The sequence below is a fragment of the Alosa pseudoharengus genome, unplaced genomic scaffold (genome assembly GCF_046254945.1).
Source record: "Alosa pseudoharengus isolate Yale_2024_CS ecotype anadromous, Long Island Sound unplaced genomic scaffold, YU_APseudo_1.1 YU_APseudo_1.1_scf_16, whole genome shotgun sequence".
NCBI classification, from domain to species: domain Eukaryota; kingdom Metazoa; phylum Chordata; class Actinopteri; order Clupeiformes; family Clupeidae; genus Alosa; species Alosa pseudoharengus.
Genome location: NW_027468630.1, coordinates 3,451,881 through 3,476,701, shown reverse-complemented (window position 1 = coordinate 3,476,701; position 24,821 = coordinate 3,451,881). Strand labels below are relative to the sequence as shown.

Genomic DNA, 24,821 nt, shown 5'->3' with positions numbered 1-24,821 from the left:
TTAAGAAAGTTCAATGTTACCGTTTTTAGTCAAAACTCGTTAGCGTGGAAGTGAGAAGGGCATATTATTTCGCCGCTACAAAACGCTATTTTTATACCTCTTCTACAGTTCCAAACAACATTACACTTACGTGGTAGTGAGTAGAGGGTCCCTAAAGCCAAACCGAAGTATCCCGAGGTCTTTATGTGGTCGGATAGAGAGTCCAGAATGAATTTCATCAAGCCAGTACCTTTCCGGAAATGTTGTCATCTTTGCTGCCATCTTTAGGGGCAAGTCTGTAGGAGTCAATTGCCAAGTGTGCTCTGGAAATTCACAATTTTGTCGCCGTTTAAAAAAAAAAAAAAAAAAAAATAGTCCAGTATTTCTTTTGAAATTGAAATGAAGTTGTATGGACTGGACTATTTTTTTTTTTTTTTAAACGGCGAAGAAATTGTGAACTTTCCCCTAAAGATGGGGAAAAGCTTTATATTTTCAAAATCTGGTCTATAGTAGGCTAGGCTTCCATTCTCAGTTTGATGTCATGATGCGCAGCAGAGATCCGTCTCGCGACTCCGTCCATGCAAGCTCGCCACAATACAGTAGATTACAACATAATCAATTGCTTGATTTAGCAACTTTTTGTCCTAGCCTACCTAGCAACAAAACAAAAATAAATCACTTCAAGTGACCTATCTGGGGACTCTAACAACTCACACAACCTGTTACCCTCGTCAAGCAACAGAATAAAGTCACATTCCCCAAACTATGACAAATGGCATGATTGCCTATCTTTTGTAACCTGACTCTCGCCAGATGAATTTCATTCCGCCTAGCTCCACTCATCCATCTGGGATCGATCCATTGGAGTGGTGCTTCAGAAGGCTGGGCCTTATTAAAAAACCTTGCATAAGGTTGCATTTTTAAAAATGACAGACTATCGCGACCCAACTCGTGACCAAAGATTCTAGAGCGAAGCGTAGCGCTCTAAAATCTTTGCTCGTGACTGTGGTAACAACCTAGATCAGTGGTTCTCAAACTTTTTCTTTCATTCCTCACTTTGATCAAGGGGGCATTCTCGAGCCCCACCTGTCCCTCATCGCTCTAAGAAAGGGGTAGGTCAAGCTTAAAATTGTCAAATTTATTGAAATAATGACAAGTTCTAAATGTATACTCTTCAACAGAGTTAAAATCAGCTGGTGCTGCAGATATAATAATAAATAAATACATAGGCTAACACACATATTTCTGTTTTCCAGCAACATATTAGGATAGGCCATTTTACAGCATTGTACAATATATTCAATGAAATACCAACATGCTGCAATAAATGAATCCATAATCCAGTCATACTGAGCACTGCTGGTTGGGAAATATTTTTGAAATAAACTTTGCAGGGATGTGATGTAGGCCTACTGTTTAATACATGGGATCACAAGAGTGCCTCCCAATCAGACGTTTCATCGATTTCGCTCAGAAATCTCAAAGGCATAGGCCTAATACTGTCGCGATCGAGGCGCCTGTCCCATACTCAAGTTTTTTTGGTGAATGCAGTAATCTTATTTGCTAGGTGAGGTAGGTGCTTGTCTTTGCCTTGTAACTGGACATTTAACTCAAATGTATCGCTAAGATATATCAAATATATCGCTAAGATAGGCCAGCTTCGTCAAGAAATGTTCATTAGTGAACGTGCTTGCAGATTCAAACATGCGCTCTTCCTCCAAAGAGGCGACTCGGAGCTCACACACGCGACAGCACTTTACCTCGGGAAAGCCACCTTGCCTCGCTGTGAAACAGTAGGATACAGCCTTTTGGTCAGCTACCATCTCTTCGCAAAGTGCGGAGAATAGACGCGCTTTTAAGGGCCGGGTTTTGATGAAATTCACCATGGGGATGGTGACTGGGACGGTAACAGGGACAGTGACTGAAATGGTGACTAGGATGGTGACTGGGACAGAGACAGAGACGGGCACGGTGACGGGGATAGTGACGGGCACGGTGACGGGGATAGTGACGGGCACGGTGACGGGGATAGTGACGGGCACGGTGACGGGGATAGTGACTGGCACGGTGACGGGGATAGTGACTGGCACAAAGACAGGCACAGTGATGGGGATGGGGACAGGGACAGACCACTCAGGAGAGACAGGAACAGAGAAGGGCTCGGGCAGAGGCGGGGGCAGAAAGTCAGAGGGAGGCGGATCCGGCTCAGGCAGAAGCGGGCCTGGACAGACAGGCAGAGGCTGGGTTCCCGGCATGGCGTCGGGAGACTCTGCTGCCGACTCTGCGTCGGGCGACTGGGCTGCAGGCGTGGCTGCAGGCGTGGTTTCGGGCGACTTGGCTGCAGGCGTGGCTTCGGGCGACTGGGCTGCAGGCGTGGCGTCGGGCGACTGGGCTGCAGGCGTGGCTGCGGGCGCAGGAGCGGACGCCTCTGGGCCGGTCGCAGGAGCAGGCGCCTCTGGGCCGGGCGCAGGAGCAGGCGCCTCTGGGCCGGGCGCAGGAGCAGGCGCCTCTGGGCCGGGCGCAGGAGCAGGCGCCTCTGGGCCGGGCGCAGGAGCAGGCGCCTCTGGGCTGGGCACCGGAGGCATGGTGTCAGAGGACCGGGTTGGACGACGCTTGGCACCACGTCTCCTTCGGGAGGGAGGCTTGAGGGCAAGCCTGGTTCCACAGAACTGGGACTCCTACGAACCCTCTGAGTGTGGAGAGAACTTGACCTGAGCAGGCTGAAAATCTGGAGTGGTATTGGCTAGTTGGAGGCTCAGCTGTCCCACCCTAAGCCCCTGGCACACTGGCCCGAAGCCAGGGGATGTAGGGACAGGATCAGGCTAGAGGCTAGCAACCTCGCTGGAGGGAGCAAGGAGTGCCTGCAGGCTTCTCCTAAAGCCAGTGGTCTGAGCCAGCAACTTCGGTGGCGCCGGAAGTGCTGCCAGCCAAGATTTGGAGGAGAGATTCCTCTCGAGCAAAGTCACTGCTGCCAATTTCCTCTCCAAAGAGGTGCTGCTATTAAGGACGGTGTTGAGTCGCTCAAAAAAGTAGCCGATCTGCTGAGGTTCCTCCCCGGATGGTTCGGGGTCTGCTGGGTCCATCGTGGTCGGCTCGTACTGTCAGGGACGTGCAATAGGACCCAAATGCAAGACTCCACCATGTAGAGTTACGGACAAAACAGAATTTATTCTTCACACAAACTTCACATTTAATCTTTCTTTCTTACTTACGTACATACGGGCTTTGACAAGACAAACAGAGAGACGAGCCGACAGGGAACAGAGAAACAGGAGGGTAGAAATACACATACCAATTAACAGAAAGACAGAGGACTGGACAAAACCAACGAGACAATGACAAGGAACAGGTGAGGCAGAACTGGAGGGAAAACAAACGAGACAGGAAGCATGACCAAATAAGGAGATGGGGCGGAGACAAAGACAGGTGACAGGCAGGTAACACAAAGCACATGGGAAACAGGCAAAAACAAACACAGGACAACACACAAAATGGCCACCAGGGTGGCACGAACTCAAAGGTCCGGGCCAGATCCTGACAAATTTAAAGATGCACTGACAACTGTTTGGGACAGCTTTAGTTCTCCATTTGCCATACTCTCTTGATGTTTGTGACACATTACAACTGTCAGATATTGAGAATTAATGTTGTTGAAACCTACTTCTGCTTTTGTGGTAAACGAGTTCCCAAACTGTTTTATTTATTATGTGTACATTTTGACATTTATTCAAACTTCTTATGATAAATCGTAATTTGCGGTGACTCAAATATACTAAATGTACCTCTTACCGCAATGCAGTCTCCCAACAGAGAAGCCATACAAAGTCAATACACATCTAGGTTTTCACATGTAATCATGGTCTATAACCATATTAGTCCAATGTACTCCTTGGAGAAAGTAATGTAGGCTACATTTCACAATGGATTAAGTAACTCAGCAGGTTCTTACGAAGAGAGGCTGCAATGCTTGTCTCCATACTGGCCTTAAAGAAATCTCCTTTGCTCACTGTCATGTGCCTCATTTAATTTCCTTGTTAATGTTTCACAGAAACTTTCCAATGCTCACTAGAAGCTTTAAATATTTCCCCCCTTTTCCCCATTATTGGTTTCATATAGCAACACATCCAGGGTTCCTCACACCGTAAACAAAGGGCAGTGCAAAAAGGTGGCAAAAACAATGTCTCCCTCATAAAAGCTAAAACTGCATATGTTCTGGCAGTTCCAGAGAGAAAAAGATAAGAAATGTTAGGGTGCACACAAAAACAATTTCTGGTTAGATGTACACAAAAGCAAAATTCAACCATGTCCACAAAAATGCTGACCCCTTCCCTCCAGTTAAAAATGTCATTTGAGATTTAGTCACGGACAGCACCACAAATGTTTGTTTGTGTGTTCTCATAATATAAAGACAGTCCCCAATGTCTGAGGATGTCATCAAAAGGTCAAAGATCTGTCAAATTAGTTCATAGTAATTAAATAGTACTATAATAATTAAACAAGTGAGTAGGCATATTAAAAATAAATAGTTATAGTACTGTTTAATACACACTGTTGTGGAAGCTGATTTTCAGGTTGAAACATGTTTTAAAAGATCAATATGCCTTGATTAAACAGTAGATTTTCTGCTGTCCTATGAACCCATTGAAAGGACAAGTGCCTATTAGTCATTTCCTGAGTGGAAACAGAGGCACGTCATAGTCAGATGTCAAGGTTTCATGTGTATTTAAACATGATAAAATACTGCTGTACAGTAGAAAACATACAGGCCTGCACAGTACATATGCCACAGTACATATGCAAACTCAGCTCACCTGCTTCACTCACTCACGTGGGGGGTGTCACGGTACAGTTTACTCTTGCCTCATCAAAACATAAGTAGTTGACTCTGTATTCTATCCTATTAGTCCTACTTTATTTAACCATACTTTATTTATAAAATTAACGCGTATGTACTTTATTGTACACTTATGCCAGTTTTCAGGTACCTATGTACCTGTACGGTGCACTGTTTTTATTAATGTTTTTGGAATATTAACCTATGTTTAAAATGAATGTGTTTATTGTGTGATGTTTCCTCACACAGGTGTCTGTCATGGCTGTGTTCAAGTTTGCTGTGGGAGTGCTGGCCCTGCTGCTGGTGTCCTCTCCCTGGGCTGAGGAGGTGGAGGTGAGGGTTAGCCCCATTACTTCTATTGATTCCTCAATGTACAGAAAGGGAGAGAATACTTCAGGCACATTAGAAGAAGAGAACCGTTCAGCACGAGCTTCTGCACGCCCTGGGCTTCAACCACGAGCAGACCCGCAGTGACCGTGACAAAAACATTCGTGTGATGTGGGAGAATGTCACTGAAGGTGCGACAAAGGAATCGCAAACATTTCATAAAAGCTATGATTTTCAATTATTGTTTTGTCTCATGTTTTCTGGACTTGTAAACTTTTTTTTTTTACATTCAAGCATCATTTCTATATTTAATGACCCAAGTGCTGCACCTCACACCAGTCGATATACAGAAATAAACTGAAACTGAAACTAACTGAAACGGTTTTAAAAATGGAAACTTTTTGTTTTATGCAGACAAGAAGTACCCTGGAAATCCAGAGTTCTCGCGAGAGCACAATGGAATTGTCTCTGCGAGACACTCTGGCAAAGAGCAATGATGCACGTTACTTTTACCCCAACACTCCGGGGAACCAGCTAAACTGATAAAGACAGCGCTGCAACGTTGGAGGACAGTACACATTGGTCGTAGTGTTATCCGATTGCGTCGAAGTCCGAAATCATTCAGAGTAGACATTGTCTAGTGTTATCCAATAGCGTGCAGTGAGATTTTTAAAGGCATGCTTGTTGCCGCCCCTCGAGTTGGGCCATTACATTGTTCTTTGCCAGACCCTTAATCTTTCTAGATTATCAGGGTCTGGATTTTCCAGGCTAGACAAGAAGCACAACTTCAGGTCGATCGCCACTCTGAACCAGAACACACCTTACGACTACAACTCAGTAATGCAGTACTCCAGGTATGAGGTCTACCAACACCATGAGGGGAGAGGAAATATCAATCAATCAATTTTTCATTGTTTCTGATATAATTAAACATCCCAGCAGCCACTGCTCCATAAAAGCATTCATATATTTATACATTCATACTTACTTTTATCCATTCTGAAATCAGTCAATACATTTATTTATTCATGATGCAATATATAACTGAAACCATCGCACCATCTCTTTATAGCAGATAAAAGCTAACATTTGGATCCCTGATTATTTCAGGTACGCCTTTTTTAAGAACAAAAAGGCCACCATGTTACCCATCCCCAACAGTAATGTAGACCTTGGCAAGGCCACCCAGATGCGCCAGAATGACCTTCTCAGACTGAACAGACTGTACAAGTGTTGTGAGTAGAACTTGCCATCAGCGTTTATCACTTGTACTTTTATTTCCTGAATTAAGAGTCAGACTTAATTCTCAGACCAAGGCACAGACTCTTTTTATTGTATGATTGATTATAAGTGATATTTGTTCTGTCAGAAACAAGAAGTCAACAATTCTCCCCGTGGAACCTGCAATGAGAGACCAGATACCGTGTGTCCTGTACAGCGAGGATGATGCACTGCGTTTGTTGTCCCTCGATCTGTCATCTGTCCCTAGGCTACTGTAAATAAAGCTGAGTAAATAAAGTCATGAGAAAAAAATCTATCTGTTGCTTGTTTTTTTCCCACACTGGACCATAACGAGAAAGGAAATCCTCTCTAAAAAGGGTTAAAGAATGAATAAAATGGAGTAAAAGATGGTTTGAGCCTGAGGTAGGCTGGGCTAGTTGTGAAGTTGTCCTTATGCCCTGAGCAAGTATGTCATTATATGCATGCCAGATGGATATAGCTACTGTAAAATATCAACTAAACTGTGACTGTTCAGTAGTATTATCATAGTGTGGCATCATGTGCATGTGATTGTTCTGCTTCATTATTGTTACATGTGATTAAATGATGAAATAAAAAACAACAACATTGCCATCTAGTGAGACTTCTTTACAATGCACTGAACATGAAAATCATGTGAGCACGAAAAACACTGTAAATTCAATTCAATAAAATAAATCAGAAGTGCTACTTTCAACACACACACAAACACAGCATCAAGTAAACAAAGCAAGTACATAAAGAAATTCAGGAAATAAAAGATAGAAAGAAAATAGCTTTATAATAAGGTGTGTTTACAAACCATTTACAAGGTGTTACTAAACGGTTAATTTGCTATTTACTATCATAGACAACATTAGTAAATTGCTTACAGTAGTTCACAAGTCACTTAAAACATGTTGCAAATGCTTAATTAACCATTTACAATTGGTAGTAGCCATCAGATAACATTAGATTATTATGACCGCCGCGCAGCGAAGCGGCGGTCATATAGGTTTAGTCAGATTTTTTTTTTTTTTCTTTTTCGCATGCCCAAATTTCTGTCAATGAGTCCCGGGACACTGAAAGACCGGGGTAGACGAAACTTGGTGGGCATGTAACCCCATATGGATAGCATGGAACCATCGTTTTTCGTTTTGATCTGTAGCCCCCCCGCTGGACTGCACCCCCCGAAAGGAGGGTAGGGCAGACACAGTTTTCTGTGAATATCTCGAGAACCGTAAGGTTTAGGAGGACCATTTTTTTTTGGTAAGTTGATCTCAAGTGGCCATGTCAACCCATTCCATAACCACTCATTTCATGTATAGCGCCACCTAGTTAAACCCAAAAAAGTAAAAATGAGGTGTTGTAATCGCAGGTATCTGTGACCTAACATAGTCAAAACTGCACGAAATTGGAAGTGTAGGATCATTATGACACCCTCTGAATGCACGCCAAGTTTCGTGGAATTCCGTTCATGGGGGGCCACACAATAAATTAATTTATGTTACTATACACCAACTGGCCTGTAGGTGGCCGGAGACAGTTTTCTGTGAATATCTCGAGAACCGTAGGGCCTAGGAGGTCCACCTTTTTTTTGTATGTTGATCTCAAGGGGCCATGTCAACCCATCCCATTACCACTTATTTCATGTATAGCGCCACCTAGTTAAAAATTAAAAAGCAAAAATGTAGGTGTTTTCATCACAATATCTCTGGCTGACATGGTCAAAACTGCACGAAATTGAAAGTGTAGGATCATTATGACACCCTCCGAATGCATGCCAAGTTTTGTGTACTTTCGTTCATGGGGGGCCTTACAATAAAATAATTTATGTGTACATTTAGTGACGTACACCAACAAGGATTCCCGGGACACTGAAAGACCGGGGTACACAAAACTTGGTGGGCATGTACCCCCACATGGATAGCATGGAACCGTCATTTTTCGTTTTGATCTGTAGCCCCCCCGCTGGACTGGACCCCCCGAAAGGAGGGTAGGCCAGACACAGTTCTCTGTGAATATCTTGAGAACTGAAGGGCCTAGGATGACCATTTTTTTTCCGTATATTTGCCTCCAGGGGTCATGTTAACCCATTTCATGTGCACACATGTGCACAAACAGATACACACGCACACACACACATTCACAGTAATCATACGTATGACATATACTCACACAGTAGACATATGTACGCTTCCATGCACAGGCACATACGCAGGCACACACACAAGCACGCACACACACACACACACACACACTCACACACACACACACCCACACACATAACATAAACATAACACAAACAATCAAGAATTTCTCAGAATTATGAACAGGCAAGATGGAGGTGGGGTTGTATAAAATGAATTTTACATGTGAAATCTATGAACTAATCATGTTTTGGGACTTGTTGTCTAGCAGATACCAGTGATAATTGAGTGTGGATAATGCAATTTAGTGAGACAGTTAGAATCATATAGGCCTTTCAGCGTGATTTCTTTTTGTGGAAAAAATGTGCTGGACTGGGCGGCGGTCATATTTTGTACCGCTCTGCGGTACATCTAGTTTCATTCACGATTAGAGTTTTTGTTGTTGGCCCATAGATCCGGGGCTATCCCCAGAGGATCCGGGGCTATAGCCCCGAATGCCCAGGTCTAACGACGCCACTGTGAGTTGTTAAGTTGTTTTGCAGCCCCTCAATTTAAAACGAGTACTACTTACATAAGCTTTTGAAATGATATAGGCCCTGTTTAGCAGATGCTTTGGTCCAAAGCAACTACGGAATAGGAATTCGGAATAGGCTATTTGGAATGGATAGAAAAAAGAGAGCATGAAGCAGTCATGGTATACAACCAATGACCATTGCCATACCATTTAGTGATCTCAGGTTCAAATTTAGGATAAACCACAGACATTCTGGGAAATGTCTAATAAAAAATATGTTTAAAAACATTTTAGGCTAGTATGTGTTTCCAAGACAGATATGATACATTGTAGAAATTTGTCATAATGCACAATGAATAATAATTAGTTTTTATTCAAATGATGGGATGCCATTGGTAGCACAAAGGAGCCATTCAAGCTGGAGACCCAGGTTGAAATCCCACCTCAATTTGCATAGTTTCTCTAAATTGCCTTAGCTGAAACCATCTTCTAAAGCATCTTAAGTAAAGTATACATAATACTCACTTTCATGGGGGGCTGCAAAACAACTTACAAACGGATAAGAAAGATGTTATACATAGTTACCCATCTCTCTTATACACCATTTATTATGATCTTTCTAAATGATGAACTATACGTTTGTATGTTTATATGGGATTATTGACAAGGGTATATTGGCTCAAGGTTTACCAACAATAATGTATATTATGCACTACACAGTGCATACAATATGTTTTGAGTGTCTTATGAACTATTTGTAAACTAGATGTACCGCAGAGCGGTACAAAATATGACCGCCGCCCAGTCCAGCACATTTTTTCCACAAAAAGAAATCACGCTGAAAGGCCTATATGATTCTAACTGTCTCACTAAATTGCATTATCCACACTCAATTATCACTGGTATCTGCTAGACAACAAGTCCCAAAACATGATTAGTTCATAGATTTCACATGTAAAATTCATTTTATACAACCCCACCTCCATCTTGCCTGTTCATAATTCTGAGAAATTCTTGATTGTTTGTGTTATGTTTATGTTATGTGTGTGGGTGTGTGTGTGTGTGAGTGTGTGTGTGTGTGTGTGTGTGCGTGCTTGTGTGTGTGCCTGACCTCGTTTGAGGGGCCTTCCAAGCAATGCATGTTGGGCTTGATTTTGACAGAATGGAACTTTTTCTTTGGGCAAAAGTTCGTGATAGCCTACACAACCCAAATGCATTGCTTTCAAGGCACCCATAGCCCATTAATTAAAGGGGATGACGTCCATGTTTATCCCGAGACGAACGCTCACACCTGTGCACTTGACAGAGGTGCATGACGATGTTTATTCTACAGGCTATTTTAATGTCATATTTTGGGTGTTGTATGTGGTGCACTTTGGCAGAAGAGACGTTCTCCTTACACGGTCTTTAAACATCAAAATATTCAGAATGCCGTGACGTGAGTCATTACAATTGACCTTCCTTTTCATTCTCAAAGTAGGTTAAAATTGCATGTTCATCAGCCCGATTTTCCCCCGAACCCCCGGACAAAAAGTTCTCTAACTTCTGGGCTCTAGCCCTGAATGTTTTAAATAGCTAGCGACGCCCCTGACAACTCATAAGACATTTATGACATTGACATTTATAAGCTTACCATTAATAAATGTGTGTTCTGCATTAATTAAACATCACCTAGAATTTGTTTTCATGTGGCTTACTTACTCTAGGTAAGCAGTCTATGTTATTTATTTATCTATATAACAGCTAATAAATACATAACTAAGCAATTATTAATAACTTGTGAATGGTTTATTTAAGTGAATTATTTAAAATGGTTTGTTCATATAGGATACCTTATCACAACATTACTCTATAATTTCAATATAGTGTCTTGGGAGATTTCCATCACCCATCCCCTGAGAAAAATAAAAGGGGACTGTATTAGCCAGAAACTTGGGTTACTGTAAGTGTTTATCTAAACATGATAAAATACTGCTGTACAGTAGGAAACAGGCGTACAGAGTAGCCTATATGATTAGCTTCAAGGACAGTTGAGTGTGCTCTTATACATTTTTTCTGATAAAGTTGAACAACTTTCCAAGGGTTGGGGCAGCGACAAACCTATAAAAGTTGAATCTCAGCTCATGCATTTCACTTTACTTGTGTGAGGTCAAGGTACAGTTTACACTTACATCAACAAATTCAACTTTTCATGTATTCAAAACTTAGCAAATATATTTTGAAATTCTTAAGGATTATGTACTTATTGATATCAAACTATTGTCACTTATTGATATCAAACTATTGTGACTGTGAAGAATAGCCTATTTAGTCTAATATTCAATCGGTGCAACAGCTTTTTTCTATTTTTTATTTGAACCATTCAACTGTTTGAAGTGAAAAATATTTCCTGTGTGATGTTTTTCCTCAGGTGTCTGTCATGGCCGTGTTCAAGTTCACCGTGGGTCTGCTGGCCATGCTGCTGGTGTCCTCTGCCTGGGCTGAGGAGGTCGAGGTGAGGGTCACTGTAGTCCCATTACCTCTCCTAAGTCCTTAGCCAGAGGAAAGGAAGAGATCGCCTTAAACCCACCAAAACAGATTAAATGCTAAACAGATGTCCCCACCACACTATTGCATTGTATTTAGTACAGCAGCCACATGTGGTGTAATAAGTATAAGTATAAGTATAAGCAGGGTGCGATTTGTAGGGGGGGATGGTGAGGATTTCCCCCCCTCTGGTTTTCCTATCCCTACCTCTGCTAAATTATTTTTATCGTCGGGGGGGACAACATTTATCCCCGTCTGCCCCTCATATTGATTAATGCAACTTCATATAAGTAAAGCGCTGCAACGTGAGAACAGTCTAGTAGGCTAGCCTACATAATAATCTGACATCAGAAACGCACCGTCACCGTCAGCACTGATGCTGCTGACACAGTGGCTGCGTGATAACTTAATTTGGCCTTGATCGTGCAGGACATTTCAGAATGTCGAGTGTGTAATCCATCATAAATGGCTAGGTTCAATGGAAAAGTTAGCTGGACAAATGAAAGAAAAAGAGAAGGATTCAGTGAAGCATAATGTTTTAGAACCTTCAAAATTAGAAAACTGATGTAACTGAGATGGAGGACAACTGCACGTAGAGTAGAACGTAGGCCTATTGTCCGAAGGAACTTACATTGAATGAGGAGATATTTGCTGAATGTCACAAAAAGTGTTACAGAAATTGCTTGGCATCGCTTATTTAATGGCTCTCTACCGAAACACCTGTAGTATGCGGAGGACGAACGAGAAAGCACTCGTTTGATAAATCAGCCAGTAGTAGACAAATTACTTTTAGAAATAATCTGTAGGCCTACTGCAAAAACGAATGTTGGTTTTAAACTATCTAGCGGGTGTTTTAACAGCTGCAAGAAATAGAAGCTTTATGGCCTTTATGTTCTGGTTCGTAAATTATTTTCATAAAACTTCAAGTTGCCCTATAACTTTACTCTCCAAACTCTTCACTGCACTGTAGGCAATTAACTGACAGTATGATAGGCTATTTATTTTCTGTAGGCTACAATAAACACATTTATTTTTTCAACTTTTGCAATATTACACACTTGGCTACAGAACGCAAATCAGCAGGAGAGAGAATGCACGTAGCCTACGCAGCGTGTAGCGCAATGTGTAGGCTATTTGGTTACCAACTAACACTGTTAGCCAATTCACTAACTTAAGACTTCAGTGCCATCATATAGGCTACAACGTTTTTTTACACAACAAATACAGAAAGGATGGAGGCAGCAAAAGTAGAGAAGTCATTTCAGATGGGGCAAGAACAAGGTGAATTTGTATGCTTGTCAAAACGTCCTACCCTGCATTAGAGGAGCTGATCATCATACCAAGCACACTCGCTGTTTAAAGTCATACACCACGGTAAACTAAAACTAAAATGTTACAAAGGTGGCAAAAATAATATAGGGTATTATTAGCCATGACATTACTAGGCTATGAATCGTTCGTTCATTTTTTTTTTTTTTTTTGGGTGGGGGGGGGTTACAAACTTATTCAAAATCATCCCGCCCTCTGGTTTTTACACAAATCGCACCCTGAGTATAAGTATAAGTATATCTACTCTTTTGATGTGAGGGTGTGGTATTACAAGTGAGCCAGCTCTCCTTGCTTTGCATGCTTGGTTGTCTGGACAATACAGAGCTTAAGCGTCTTTGACATTATTAAACAGTTGTTTCTTTGCATTGTATTTCTAGTTAATTTTTGGATGTTTTAAATATAAAGGCACCACATAGCACCTTTAATGAGCCAAAGTTAATAAATGCTGTATCCTGAAACCTTCATAGATAAAAAGTATTTAGGCAATAATAATGTGCTAAATTTAAAATACATTTTTAAATGAATGTTAGAATAACAATGTGCCTGCATAATTTTCTGCAACTAATCTTACTTTACTGCATTGCCTGATATTGTGCTCTCTTTCCTTCCTCATCATATGTGTTTTAAAACCGGTAAGTGATCTTTTCTGATGTTTGAAATTGTGTGGTTTACAATGAAACAATGTAGGAACCGAATTTTGAAAATGTTTGATAGATAGCTGTATTGTTCCCATGGGGAAATTGGGTTTGCAGCACAATCACAAGGGTCTTCGTCGTAGACTCACAGATATCACACATGTCTTGCTGAGTTGTTGTCCCAAAGGCCATGGTATACTGTGTAGATCCTGTGTTGAGATATCTGCTTATTTTACAAAGAGGAAAGAGAACATTTTGCCCCTTATACCATCTCTCTGCCTAATGTCTCTTCTGTGCTCAATATTTTCCTGATTCTGCAAGTCATTCTGCAAAGTTGCTTATTTCCAACTACAAATGTAGCTAAAGTCCACTCTTTGATTTCTTCAGAGGTCTCCGAGGAGGAGATTCTTCCTGTGTCTGAGATTCTTCACAGAGCCAACACTGGTATAAGTAAGGAACATCAAAAACACTTTACATCTAATTCTAAGTATGAAGAACTTAAAGTTCATTAGACTTGTCCACCATTAATTGTTTGATTATTGTAGTATAGTAAAGTATTAAATGTGCTTAGTCCTGATATTATTGGAGAGTTTATTATTTTATTAAAAAGAACAGTTTAGCGACATATTCATCAATTACTTTTCACCAGCACATGATGCTGATGAGCCTGAACTGCTGGATGACATCGCCGTGGACAACGAGAATGACAGGAACGCTGACCCCTGCACCTCCCGCGGCTGCATGTGGCCAAAGTCCAGTGATGGAAAGGTCTACGTGCCCTACGTCATCAGCAAGGACTTCTGTGAGTGACCTCTCAGAAACCTTCATAGGACTGACCAGTAGATCAATCTAATCTAAACCTAAGTTCCTCTGATTCCGTCATTCCCCATTCCCCCACAGCTTCCCGTGAGAAGTCCATCATCCAGCGTGGCCTGGACTCCTTCGCCTCTAACACCTGCATCCGCTTCAAGCCCCGCCGATCTGAGAAGGACTACATTGGCATCTACTCCAAGAATGGGTGTGAATGAGAATACAGATACCACTGTAGCAGCTAGGAGTGGTTACATGGATAGAATATGACTCCATTTCTATCTGGAGAGTCTGTTTCTATTGGGAACATAATGTGCAAGCACAGTTATTTCTGTGAATAATCTATGCATTCTGTGTGGGTTGTATTGCTGTTGTTGGCCTAACATACACTTAAAACTAATTTGCGTCCGAACTTGCGTCCAGATAAGTGACCAGCCTCTGTGTCCAGATAGAGACAACAGTTTGTGTTGTTTCCTTTCTTTATTTGTTACACAATATGTGTTGAAAATAACACAACTTGCATTGTTTTTGTGTCCAGATAGGGACAACACATTCATTTTAAGAGTGTAGCTTTGGTCTGATGTCCTTTCCTTGGCTCCAGGTGCTACTCCTACATTGGCCGCCGTGGCGGTCAGCAGGTTGTGTCCCTGAGCCGCAGGGGTTGTCTGTACCACAACACCGTTCAGCATGAGCTGCTCCATGCTCTGGGCTTCAACCACGAGCAGACCCGCAGTGACCGTGACAACCACATTCGTGTGATGTGGGAGAATGTTGTTGAAGGTGGGATAGCATACACTGTAGCAAAATATCTTCATTCAGTCTTAGTAGCCTATTTGTAATGTGGGTATGAGTACTTGATTATCATAGACGCAGGTAGTGACTTGAGATAATGCAGCAGAGATAATGTTCATAACTGTTTATTTCATACAGACATGAAGCACAACTTCAACAAGAAGAGCACCCTCAACCAGGGAACTCCCTATGACTACAACTCTGTCATGCAGTACAGCAAGTCAGTAACACAATGCATACTGGTCTACCAACAAATCTACATTGATTCATTCATTTACATTTATTCATTTAGCAGATACTTTTAGTGCAAAGTGATTTACATACAGTATGTTAATTATATTACAAGGGATTACATTGTCCCCAGAACAACTTGGGGTTAAGTGCCTTGCTCAAGGGCACAACGGTGGAAGCCGGGATTCGAGACCACAACGTTTCAGGCTACTGCATGCTAGCCCAGCTCATTAACCACTACGCTACCACCAACCCCAATTCATTTATTAATTTCATACCTTTTCATGAATATTTGGGATGGATATGGATTTTCTGTCATTCCAGATACGCCTTCTCCAAGAACAACCGCCCCACCATGGTGCCCATTCCCAACAACAACGTTGAGATTGGCAAGGCCGGTCAGATGAGCCAGAACGACCTCAACAGGCTCAACAGGCTGTACAAGTGCTGTGAGTAGAACTTTCCATGAACTATGTCTTTTTCCTGATCAAAAGCTCTGGGTCAGGTTTCCTGATGTTTTCTCTCAATGCTTCTTACAAAGACTCTTAAGGTATACCTTACTAAAGTTGTTCACTTGTCTATGTTTCTTTCTTTAATGGTAGCTATACAATTTGTTCAAGATACCATTTCTTAACTTCATTGTTTTAAATGATCTGTTTAATAGAAATAAACGACAACAATGCTGGGGAACCTGTTGTTAAAAGCCAGATAAGACTCCTGGATCTACAGTGCACTGGATCTAATTCCCCCTGTCTTATACTGTATCTGTCACCTGTTTCAAAATAAAGCTGTGCATGTCATGAGAAATACAACATTTGTTTCTCTGGTCTTTCGTGTACAAAGGGTCAGAATGAAATAATGCTGAAATAAAGTTTAAAATGGAATTAAAGAAATATTAATTGTTTTGTCGACAAAACAACACAGCAGATGTTTGAAATGATACATTTTAGACTACTCTTTAGGACTATTGGTTATTGGCATAGTGAAGAAGTCTGTTAGCCTTGTCATGGCCCGCAGGCCTGGGAGCAGAATTGGACCCTGCAAGCAGACTCGGATAAACCTTGGTTTAAAATGGGAAGTGTTTTTTTACTGGGACATGATAGTCACAAAAATAAAGCACTTAAAGGAGAAGTTCGGTGTGAAATTGACCTTAGCTGTACTGAAAGATGTACTTACATGTGTCCAATAGGCACCTTCGCTCACCCCCTAGCATTCCGAATTACGCCGTTTTTAGCCGAGTAGCTGTGGGGGGCATAGCGTAGCCTATGCAGCTAAATCGCTATTTTTACACAATTAAAAGGTTCCAAGACCCTCAGAAGTCTACCAATGCAGTGTGGAGTTACTTGGAACCTTTTTAGTGCTGTAAAAATAGCGATTTAGTTGCATAGGCTACGCTATGCCCCCACAGCTACTCGGCTAAAAACGGCGTAATTTGGAATGCTAAGGGGTGAGTGAAGGTGCCTATTGGACACATGTGAGTACTCGGCAACATCTTTCAGTACAGCTAAGGTCAATTTCACACCGAACTTCTCCTTTAAGCTTGGTGTGGCTTTGGCCTGATGGCAGAATAACTCCACTGAGACTGATCCCTGGAGTGGAGTTTATATACTGTGGCTGATTCAATCATTAGCCACAGATGTGCCGAAAGCTGAGCATGCAGGAAAACCAGGGAGTGGATATCGGAGAGTGCGGTCTTTGCACAGTGCAGGGTAACAGGGAGCAGAGCAGGGGAATCCCGGCTCAGGATGTAGAGGAGCTGGTTTCTTGTGTGACAGGCCATGTGAGATCTCAAGTCTTATACTTCATCTGTCTCTTTTTGTATTGAGTATTCCAATGTGTAAACACAATACCAGCCATACATGCATTACATAGGAACCATCAAACAACTTAGAGAGGGATCTAAAAATCATACAGAGTACATAAACATGTGGAAGACACCACACACAATAGGCAGACAATAAAAATACAATTTGACAGGGAAGTGTATAAAATTTCCTAAACTGTTTTCATTCCAGGGTATCGGCACATTTTCCAAGTGCAAATTTAAAGACTTTTAAAGACCTTTACCACGGACTATACCACAGCAAAAAGATATATACGACAACTTAAAACTGTTTTATGCAATCGTTTTTTTCCTACTAATTTTAACCCCCACCCCATTTTGGATGTCTACAGAAGTTACCAAATATATTTTGGCGAAAGAAAAATAATTGTGTGTGAATTACCTTCACAGCTATAAATGCCCAATTTTAGGGTCTGGGCTGCTTGCTTTTGAAGCTGGCTGTACATATTTGGTTGTGCTTACTGGCTGGCTGACTGTTCTTCACCTGTGTCTGTAGTAGCCTAGGCTACTTGCCAAAGACATGTGCACTGGACTGGATTCCCTTCATTATTTCTTTCAAAGTTAGACTAAGCTAATATTTTAATATGCCTACTTATATAATTTACTATGTGCATCTATTGTCCCATATGCAGCACAGCAAAGTTAATCCACTACTTTACATTTTGCATGTATCTAAACCAACCAAAGCTTGACTGAAACATTGTAAAACCATTCACTTGTTTTAAATTAATAAAGAGACCTCCTCGCATGATCCTGCTGGTTTAATCTCAAGCACGCACGTATTATGAACGCACGTTTTTTATAGCCAGTCGCCAACATTAAAAAAATATGCGGTTATATTTCACAACTTTTGCGAAGTAGGCCTACTGGGAAACGCTGTCAAGCAAGCTGCTGACAGATATTACAGGTATTATAACTTAGACAGATATTTTCTTCCTATAGGCTAGGCCAGCAACACACGCTGGAAATGTGAGGTCTATAAGGCAATCAAAGCCGGAGACAGGATATAAAAGGGTATAGAAATACAAACAATGTATTAATTCTCTCCAACCCTCGGAGACACGTCAGATCATGGTGCAAACAGATCAACTTAACATGTACAGTATTTCCTCCTGATTGCGAAAACGTTTGTTTTCTTTTTCTGTCAGTCCGTGGTTCCTTCATAAATTGCGCAGGAAATTATCAGACGAGTGACAGAAGCACTGCGCATAATTTGACCAGCAGTCTTCGCATCCATAGTTTGTGAAACGATGCTGCGTCCGAGCAAAAATTCTAGATGCCAAGCGCAACTCCAAAAAGGAGGACAAATGAGCGTCCGGCTTGAGGCTGAGCCGGACGCCGGACAGGGCTTTTAAAATCCATATGTCCGGCCTAAATTCGAACGTATGGCCAACCTATCGCTAACTGGCTTGCCAACCCTTTCTCCCGCTCATTCCACCCATAGACACCCATAGTAAAATAAATTCTACCGCTCACGTAGGCTACCTGCCAGGGCCGTAGTCACCATAGACATTGAGGGGGACGTGTCCCCCCCAATATTCAAATATGACCAAAATGTCCCCCCCAATATTCGGACATAGAAAAATAAAGAAAGAATAAAGCGCTATACTAGGCCTACAGGAAACCACCACGTATCTGAAATGTAATCAAACGTAAATAACGCACAAATTAGTGACCTATGGTTCCAGAGTAGCCTACACCCCTGAGTGGTTTGTCCTGGTGATTTTCCGTTTTTCGTTAGTGGCGTGCGCTATCAAAAGCTTCCATTTACTGCACCCTACTGCGGTGAGGTCTGTCAACAATATGGCAAAAGCTACCCGGTACAATTTTCACAAAACTTCTTGAAAAGGTGTAGCACAGGCTAAGGAAATCCCATACATGTTTGGAGCCGATCAGACTGAAAGGGAACATTTTCCATATTGTAGCCTATTCTCGCAATGATAGCGAAAGTGAAACGTTTTATTTTAAATGATGAATTTGTGCAAGCCTGTGTCATTTCTTTCACATCTTTCAACATAAATAATGCATTCATATGCTAGTAGTAATGCCAGAAATTACCATGTATAGGCCTCTTAGAAATGATTGTTGCATCTTGCATATTATTTAGATGCGCACTCAATCGCGCATCCATGCAGGCAAAACGTGATCGATCAAATGTGGTGACGTTTACAATACGTGATAGCCTACAGTTAATGTGAATCGCGGACAATAACCAAAGAAAGGAATTTGCACCTCCATTCACCAATTAAAGGCTGTAGTAGGCCTAGTGTTTCTACATGTTGGCACAAAACGTCATTTCTGTCAGAAGCCAGTCTATAATGCATACAGGGGTACAGTAACATGAGGTGAGTCAGACAGAAGAGGGGCCTGTCTTAGTAGCCTATTCCTGAATCCTGTCCCTTTCAAACTACGTTAAAATTGTGTGATAAGCCGCCAGCATAATAAAATCTAAATTAAAAGACAAAATCTTATTAGGCTCCAAACCTATGAGTCTAAGGCTTCAGGTGTAAGTAATAAGTCAAAGAACCACATTCTGTGTAATATAGAGGTTATCATAAGATATTTAGGATGGACCAGTGAAGTTGCTTCTTCTCCACCCTTCTCTTTTCACAAAACTCACGGGGGGGGGAGGCATGACTGACCTAACTAACGACTTGTTTGTGATTTTTTATAATATTTTTGCATGGTAGGAAATGTATTGAAATTCTGTTTGGGGGTCCCTCAGACCCCACCACAGATTTGGTCCCCCCCAATGTTGACATCATGACTACGGCCTTGCTACCTGCGTAGGCCTATCTCTCAGGCCTCGGCTACACCACGAAAACGTCAGGTATTTGTACATAGGCCTACTGTATTATTACCGTTTTCACACCTTTCCACACCCGTGAAAAACATCTTCACTCTGCAACCACTACACTTCCTCCCGTATTCTTAGTCACTTATACAATTGCATTTTAAATACACGAAACCGGATGGAGACATTTCACTTGCACTCGCTGGCGGTCCCATACGTAAAGTTAATACCTCCCTTTCGAAAATTCAAGACATCCCAGACAATTTAAGACTATTTTAGGCCTTAAAAACCGAAAATTGTATTTAAGACTTTTTAAGGATCCGCGGGAACCCTGCATTGTAGAAATGCCTGGATTTTTATTATTTTGATAGGGAAGCAAAGGGGTTAACTTGTCAATGTGCTTAAAGAAGGTCTCAAAAGAGATGATCTTTATCCAAGGCCTGCAAAACCCCTAGCCTGGCGGGCCATCCTATATCATTGAAATGTATAGTCTGGAATCGAGCCATTCACCTCGCTTAATCCAAGGGGCGGGCAGAGACCAGAGCTACGACCATATCCGTATCCGGTCGGCAAAACGGCAAATACATCCTTCTTTGAAAGGAATGACTTGTGCATTGTGTTCAGTGTTCGAATTACCATAGGGCCCGGTAGTGCCCAGCCCCCTTGGTTCTGGCCAGGGCACTACTAGTTCTGCTAGAAATCACTGTCAGAGGGGGCCCACTCATTCATTGTCAAGTTGCCAACCCGTAACTATGATAATCTACATTTTCCCCGTTGGTTGCAATGTGTATTTCCCCCACAGACTGCAGGGGCACTGCTCCGCATAATAGCCCCCTGTCCTGTCCGATCTCACCCTCCTCTGAATCGAGTTGTTATTCATTTTGCTAGAGCATTGTTAGCGATTGAGCAATTAGCAGCAGTGGAAAAAGTTAAAAGGAATGTATGTCGAGGAGTATCGGGACTTTAAAATGCAAGGGGCAAGGGAAGGGTCCTGCCTGAAGAAACTCGTCATTGCAGGCAACACGTTTTTACCTAGCCTACTTCGGCAGAATGCAAGAGAGGATTCTCTGCGCTTAATGACATTGATGACAAAGCCAGAAATCGTTTAAGGGAGCGCAGCTTAAAGGAACACGCCACCCAATGAATCTTTTGTAAATTGCTTTACAATTACCGTCGGGCCTATAGGCCTATTGCCTGGCTTGCCTCAGCTTCAGTCACGTCCTTTTACAATTTTATCATTGTAATAAAAAACGCAATTTGCCACATAATTTCAACATGCTCCTGGCCTACTAATTAATGCCTATTGTACTTTATTTTTTGCAAAAAGAAAGAAATCCTTGATAAAATAACAAGTCATTCACATTATAGGCTACTTTACACACTGTTATGTCAGGGTGACTGACAAGCCTGTTCTGAAGACTCCCATTCATTTTGACTGCACGAGCGTGTCTTTTTCAGACAGACAGCGCAATTCATTTTAAAGCAATTTACAAAAGATTCACTGAACAAAAATGCTGATGTGGTACATGAAAATTTAGCTAAAATGTGGAGAATGCAATGCAATCAAGCATTTTGGACGATATATTGTCACAAGCTGGCAGAATAGGCAACAGGCCGATGTGCGTTTTATTTGGAGACTGTTTTGCGAGACAGAGACTGAGTTTGCTGCTGATATTCTGGGGATAGGCTACAACATAGCCAATGTACGACTTTAGCCTTTTAATATATTTGCTGCATTGGATCAGTCTTTCTAGAACAGGCAAGGGCTTTCTAGCCTCACGTCAGCTGGGCACCGTCGCAGGACTGTCGTTATCCCGCCTTAAGACTCTCTAACAAAATAGAGCGCTGTGATTGGATAACATCCACGGTGTTAGCCAACAGAAATTCCTATGGTTTGCTACTAGACATACAGGCTGAGCAAATTAATTTGCCGCCGCAAGGGTGCGTCTAGATTTCTAGGCTACAAAACCCCTGCAGTGAGCCCTCAATCTAAATGCCCTTTTAAGCAACAGAAAGTTTGTTTTCCTGAAGTTTTCCTGTAGAAGTAGATAAAAGTCAACAGCATGAAGTTCCACGACAATGTACAGTGCCGTTTACTGACGAAAATCCCACTTTTCATGCAGTGAGCTTTGCCAATACCAATCGCAGTTGCCACTAAAAAAAGGCTAGCTAGCTTGCTAGTATTTTTTGCGATCTTAAAAGTAGCCTATTTGCAAGCCCAACCTGTTACATTTTCACGTGGTTTTGTGCTGTTATCACAAAAGTACATATTGAGTAGCCTGGGTGGCTACTGGGAAGAATATGTGTGTTTTTTTATTTTATTTTATGTTATTTTATTTATAATGGACATACAATATACAATACAATAAACATAAATGTTTCAATTATAGAGTGTGGACTGTGAAGGTGACCACTATCATTTGTTAGCATATGCATTCGATTAGCATTGTTAGCATGTTCTGGTTTGTAAGACAAAATCCCTATGAGAGAATTTATGGGGTTTGGGAAAATCATAAAAATAATGTCCCCGATAGTTAATGGCAATTCCATGCAAAGGTCATCCTTACCATGGAAAAAAAGTTGTGCATATGCAAATAGAACTGTCGTTAAAATCTTCATTTAGGTCTATATTTTATTGTTTGTAACTGATCTGATTGAATTTGATGGAGAATGACACTCTTTTTACATCATAAATATGGTGTGCAACCATACAGAAACAACATTTTTCACATGGTAATATTATACATATTTAAAAAGTGGATAAATGAACCCAAGGTTCAAACAAATTGTGTCATTTGACAAATTCCAGATTGACAAGGGAATGGTAGAGCAATGTCTATGCTCAGCTTGCCTTTAAGAGCACAGCTCCTTACATTTGTAAGGCTTTTGTTTTTAAGTCAGCAAGTTCCATGGCCATGTCACATCCATAACATTTTATAGGAAAAGTTTATGCTACACATACAGTGTTGATGCGACAATGTCCATAGTGTCTGTGCAAAGCTGATTTATATCAATGTAAAGTGTGATGACCAAATTGTGCCCTTTTCTTACTTTTAAAACCTTTAATGGTGTGTTATGGATGTGACGTTATGGATGTTACATAATGTAAATTTACAAGACTGGGGACTTTAATATACCTCAAAGCCAATAAAACGTCTGTTCTGGTGGCATGTCAGTTTCAACGCATTTCAACTTAGTGTTTACAAGTGACATTTCAAAGATTATTAGGATGATCAAAACCTCAGGGAGGCCTTGCCTAACCATTAGCAAAACAAACATAATATTAAAATACCTCCAGTGATTAGCCTAGCCATAGCCTATTTTCAAGTGGCCTAATAACGAAAATCTGAACGATTATCTTCATGTAACTGTCATACTGTTGTTGTACAGTAACTGGATTATCGTGTTAGCTGGTGAAGATGGCTGACGTTGCAGCTGGAGTTTAACTTAGCAACCTCCTTCTGTTGCAGATCTGTTCAGCCTGCCGTTCACGTCTGCTTAACACAGTTAGTTTTAGTTTAGTTAATTTTAAATGTGACGCGATATGACAGCATTTGAAGTGTCAGGTCCTCTGTAGGTAATACTGTAGCTAATACCCACAGAGTAACATGAGTAAGGGCAGCAATAAACTAGATGTACCGCATAGCGGTACAAAATATGACCGCCTCTCAGTCCTGCATCTTCTCTTCGCAAAAATAAATCGCGCTTGTCAATTTCTCTCCATCTCCTACTCCAGCTTTTCCTAAATAATGCATTACGAAAATGACGCATAGTTTCAAAAACACACTTTTTGTGTTCATTCAAGTCTCCTTCATGCTACATATATCATAGTTTCGGCAGTCTCCTTCAAAATTCACAGAGTTTGTAGAAAACCTGTAATCTCTCACAAAAGTGTGTCCATTTCACTTGCCCTTCCAATGAAACAGATGTCTTCAAATCATCGTTTTCCTTGCTTAAAGGCGAACTTAGAGTGATGTTAACCTATTTAAGTTTAACGGTGTGATTGTCGTGAGAGCACGATTCATTGGCACTTGCATAGTGTTCGGCTATATGTCTACGTGCGCACCTGCCTACCATCAGGCTACTCAGCTAGCCTACTAGAGAAAGAATTTCCCCTGTTTGTATGTTCACTCCAATGGCCTACCATAACTTACCAACTCTGCACTGTAGACCATAAACTGGCTATTTATATTTTTCTGTGAAATAACCAAATGTATTTGTTCAACTTTAAGAAGCAGAATTATGCACTAGGCTACTTGGAACGTAACACATTTTTGTTTGCGCAGGAGAGTATGGTGGCGCATTGCATTCACATCACAAAAAAAAAATAATAATCAGGTTATCTCATAATTATGAGATAATTACAATTACAAGACAGTATCTCATAATTATGACATATTATCTCATAATTACGAGATAATTATCTTGTAATTACGAGATGACTATCTCATAATTACGAGATAATTATCTCATAATTACGAGATAATCATCTCATAATTATGAGATAAGGATAGGATCCGTGCTGAGGATCTAAACAGCTTTTAAATAAAAGCTAGCACATATTTCCTACTGATTTCCTGCTTTGAATGACTTTCGTACTTAACATGTCTTTAAGTGGCATGAAAAATAAGCCTGTCAAATCGCCAACAACCCCAAAGCAAAGAGTAAGCTTCTATAGGCTACTCTTTGCCCAAAGGCAATACAATGTTGCACGTTACAGTCCTAACCAGTAGGTGGAGGTACTACTACGCATAGGGCTACCTCCATCCACGTTGTCACACGCACGCCTATTGTTTATTTTGTGCAGCTAGACTAGGC

General features: G+C 41.3%; 1 protein-coding gene across 5 annotated transcripts; it reads left to right on the top strand.

Annotated features, from left to right (window-relative positions):
* The first annotated feature begins 11,459 nt into the window (after positions 1–11,459).
* LOC143125338 (low choriolytic enzyme-like) lies at positions 11,460–15,823 on the top strand. Of its 5 annotated transcripts, XM_076286710.1 has the most exons (8): positions 11,463–11,543; positions 12,084–12,092; positions 13,923–13,983; positions 14,183–14,335; positions 14,434–14,551; positions 14,945–15,123; positions 15,274–15,355; positions 15,691–15,823. In XM_076286710.1, the coding sequence occupies exons 1-8, from the start codon at positions 11,463–11,465 to the stop codon at positions 15,821–15,823; spliced, it is 816 nt and encodes a 271-aa protein (XP_076142825.1). The 5 variants fall into 5 exon arrangements, with proteins under 5 accessions (XP_076142829.1, XP_076142825.1, XP_076142828.1 ...); XM_076286714.1 differs by lacking the exon at positions 12,084–12,092 and having other exon boundaries at positions 11,460–11,543; XM_076286713.1 differs by lacking the exon at positions 12,084–12,092 and having other exon boundaries at positions 11,463–11,531; positions 13,938–13,983.
* Positions 15,824–24,821: the final 8,998 nt, after the last annotated feature.

Bases quoted from the DNA above. Each gene is read 5' to 3' on its own strand.
- LOC143125338 (XM_076286710.1), top strand. From the start codon at position 11,463: ATGGCCGTGTTCAAGTTCACCGTGGGTCTGCTGGCCATGCTGCTGGTG. The intron at 14,336-14,433 runs GTGAGTGACCTC...ATTCCCCCACAG, and splicing joins CGTCATCAGCAAGGACTTCT to CTTCCCGTGAGAAGTCCATC. The intron at 15,124-15,273 runs GTGGGATAGCAT...TATTTCATACAG, and splicing joins GTGGGAGAATGTTGTTGAAG to ACATGAAGCACAACTTCAAC.